Genomic DNA, 3952 nt, shown 5'->3' on the forward strand with positions numbered 1-3952 from the left:
ACTTGCAGCACCTCATCGATAGCAGGTAACCAATACGATGCTTCAACCGTTCCCGCCGGTGTACAAACCTCTCACCACTCATCCAATGTGACATTTCAACCCGTTTCTGCCAACATAAGTCACGGGAATATGCAGTTCATGTCAAACGGCTCGATCATGCCAAGAAAAATTATTGATTTACCAGATTTCAGTGGAAGGGCTGAAGACTGGCCTATATTCCACACAGCCTTTGTGGAGTCAACTGCAGCTTACGGCTACAGCAACTTCGAAAATAACCAGAGGCTACGGAAGTGTTTAAAAGGCGAGGCGCGTGAAGTGGTGAAATCTCTGCTGATTCACCCCAGCAATATCAGCTGCATCATCGAACAGTTGCAATTCAGATTTGGTCGGCCGGAGCAACTTATACGCAGTCAGCTGGCCCAAGTACGTGAGATCGGCCCTATATCCGAAAATGCAGTCGGGAAACTGATTCCGTTTGCCACGAAGGTGAGGAACATTTGTGCTTTCCTTCAGTCTGCCAATGGTGAACATCAGCTTTCTAATCCGACACTCCTCGATGAGCTAACTTCCAAACTACCAACAAGCAAGCGAGTCGAGTGGGCTATGGTTGCTGCTAAAGTACAGCCTCGGGCTACAGTGATGCACTTCAGTGAATGGCTAAATTCACTTGCCAACGTGATCTGTACCATTTATGATGAAGAGCCCGGACGTGATTCGAAGCGCCGAGTAGTCCTGCACGTCGACAAAAAACAACAGATACGAAGGTGCCCAATATGCCAGGGCGCCCACAAAGCGTTTGAGTGCAAATGCTTTATTGATGCAACAGTGGCAGACCGATGGAGGGAGGCCAAATCACGACGCTTATGCTTCGCGTGCCTTCACGCTGGTCACGCTACACGAGATTGCCATCGACGAAAACAATGCGCTATCAATGGATGCCCCAGAATGCACCATAAACTGCTACACGAGGCCTCCAACAACAACACGCAGCCAGCACCATCTCCAAGTAACGCAAGGGACGCAGAAGCGCAGTCAGCGCAACGCCAACAACACGATAGCAGCCACTCGTCAACTCAACGAGTACTCCAACGCCAGCCTGCGAACGACGCAGAAGCCGCTGTCCTCAGCTGCTCCGCTGACGCATGTGAAGGAAGACTTCTCTTTCGTATTCTTCCAGTCACTTTGCATGGAAGAAACAAGCGCGTCGATACATATGCACTGCTGGACGAAGGTTCCTCAGTTACGATGCTAGATGAGGCACTCGCCCAAGAGCTGGGTCTGCATGGGAAACAACAGCGCCTCAGCATACAATGGGTTGGTGGACGGTCAGCCCAAGAGCCTTCAGTTGTGGTGGACTTATTTATAAATGGCCGTGGTATGGATAAAAAGCACAAGCTTCGGAACGTATATGCGGTGTCGAACCTACAGTTACCCTCGCAAAGCTTATCCAGAGCTGACTTGCACAGCGACGAAAAGTACTTGCGTCAGTTGCCGGTTCAGCCATACACCGGGGTGATGCCAAAACTTCTAATCGGCCTCGACCACTGCCACTTAGGTTTGCCATCAACTACGTTGAGGATGAGGGCAAATGGTCCGTTTGCCGCCAACACTGAACTGGGCTGGGTGGTGTTTGGGCCAACCAGCAAAAGCCTGTCAGCAAAGCCTTCGTGCCTACTAGTCAATAACGTGACGGATGAGTCGCTGCATGAGCTGGTTGAAAACTACTTCGCCGTTGAAAGTTTCGGGGTGCGGCCGTCACCGCCAATCGAAAGCGCATCAGACATTCGCGCAAGGTCTATTTTGAGTTCGGTCACACGCCGTGTTGGGGGCAGGTTTCAAACCGGTCTCATCTGGAAGCGAGACGACGTCCATCTGCCTAACAGCTACTCCATGGCATTAAGGAGATTAGTGGGTGTCGAGAAGCGCATGGATCGAGACGCAAACTTCGAAGCAGCATATAAGGCAACGATGGAGTCATACATCGAAAAGCGTTATGCGCGTAAGCTTGAACCAGCGGAAGCATCGATGGTGACGTCTCGCACCTGGTACTTACCACATTTCGCTGTGGTGAACCCTAACAAGCCATCGAAGCTTCGAATGGTGTTTGACGCCGCGGCCGAGGTCAACGGAGTTTCTTTGAACTCTATGCTGCTAAAGGGTCCTCAAGAGTACCGGCCTCTGCCATCGATTCTCTTTCATTTCCGCGAAGGAGCAGTTGGCGTATCGGGTGACATTAAGGAAATGTTTCACCAGTTGGTGATGCAGCCTGAAGACAGATGCGCCCAGCGGTTTCTCTGGCGCGACGGTGACTCTCGAAGACAACCCAACGTGTACGAGATGTGCGTCATGACGTTTGGTGCCGTTTGCTCGCCATGCGCAGCGCACTACGTCAAGACGCGAAACGCACTTGAACATCGCCATAACTCCACAAGCCGAGCAATAAAAGCAATTCTGGACTACCACTACGTGGATGACTTCGTGGATAGCTTCGACACCTTTGAGGAAGCTATCTCCATCGCTCAAGAAGTTCGAGCTATCCACCTGGACGCCGGATTTGAGCTCCGGAATTTCACCTCCAATTCGCCAGAGGTACTTGCGGCTTTGGGTGGCGCTGCATCTACCAAACCGATTTCAAGCAAAGAGGGCCTGGTGACTGAGAAGGTACTCGGTCTTTACTGGCAGCCGTCAACAGACAAGTTCAAATTTAACTTGCAATTTAACAAAGTCGACCCAGAGGTAATGACCGGTACTAAGCGCCCAACCAAACGGGAACTCCTTAGCGTGGTCATGTCGGTTTTCGACCCGCTAGGTTTTCTAAGCCACTTCGTTATCGGCGCTAAATTGCTTATGAGAGAGGTGTGGAAACAGAATACGCGCTGGGATGAACCACTGCCCGACAACGCTGTAACTGTGTGGGAACGATGGCGTAGTCAATTGCCAGCCGTCACCGAGTACGCCGTTCCCAGATTCTACTTCGGCAATGGTAAGCTACAAAATTTACAGCTCCACATCTTTGTTGACGCCAGCGAAGACGCCTTTGCCGCCGTCGCTTACTGGAGAGCGACCAACTGCCAGAGCGAGGTGAGTGCCAGCTTCGTCTGCGCGAAAACTAAGTGCGCTCCTCTGAAACCGCTCACGGTACCGCGGCTAGAACTGCAAGCAGCCGTCTTGGGGGCCCGCCNACACATCTTTGTTGACGCCAGCGAAGACGCCTTTGCCGCCGTCGCTTACTGGAGAGCGACCAACTGCCAGAACGAGGTGAGTGCCAGCTTCGTCTGCGCGAAAACTAAGTGCGCTCCTCTGAAACCGCTCACGGTACCGCGGCTAGAACTGCAAGCAGCCGTCTTGGGGGCCCGCCTAATGCAGACGATTCGTGAAGAACACTCCGTCGTCATAAATGACTGCCATCTTTGGACCGACTCGACAACGGTGATGAAGTGGATCCGCAGTGAGCACCGACGGTACAAGCCGTTTGTGCAGCACCGCGTGGCTGAAATATTGGCCGCCACAAACGCCTCGAACTGGAGGTGGATACCTACTGCAGAGAACGTAGCCGACGAAGCCACGCGTTTCAGCAGTGAAGCTGACTTCACCCCAACTGGCCGCTGGAGTCAGGGACCGACTTTTCTATGCCGAGAAGAAGGGTACTGGCCTAATGATGCAATCTTCGCCACTCATCATGACGTACACGACGAGGAGCTCCGACCTAAATACGCCATGGTCATCGTAAGTAATAATTTCATAGATTTCACACGCTTTTCCACATTCAACAGACTGGTGCGGACGACCGCTTGGGTTCTCCTTTTTATCGGTCTTTGCCGCCATCGCACCTCAGCCGAGCGTCGCTATGGGCTGACAGCAGTTGACGTCGAAGCAGCGAAATTACTTNAGCTTGGGTTCTCCACTTTATCGGTCTTTGCCGCCATCGCAACTCAGCCGAGCGTCGCTATGG

At 52.4% G+C, this 3952-nt stretch overlaps 1 protein-coding gene across 1 annotated transcript; it reads left to right on the forward strand.

Annotated features, from left to right (window-relative positions):
- Positions 1-6: 6 nt before the first annotated feature.
- On the forward strand, positions 7-3896 carry LOC108369309 (uncharacterized; the record flags this gene model as incomplete). The annotated part of the gene is made up of 2 exons (XM_017624401.1): positions 7-3009; positions 3187-3896. Coding segments are annotated over exons 1-2 (3590 nt in total), but the record flags the coding sequence as incomplete, so codon positions are not given.
- Positions 3897-3952: the final 56 nt, after the last annotated feature.

The sequence above is a fragment of the Rhagoletis zephyria genome, unplaced genomic scaffold (genome assembly GCF_001687245.7).
Source record: "Rhagoletis zephyria isolate East Lansing unplaced genomic scaffold, Rhagoletis_zephyria_1.1 Rzeph_scaffold_03602, whole genome shotgun sequence".
Lineage (NCBI taxonomy): Eukaryota > Metazoa > Arthropoda > Insecta > Diptera > Tephritidae > Rhagoletis > Rhagoletis zephyria.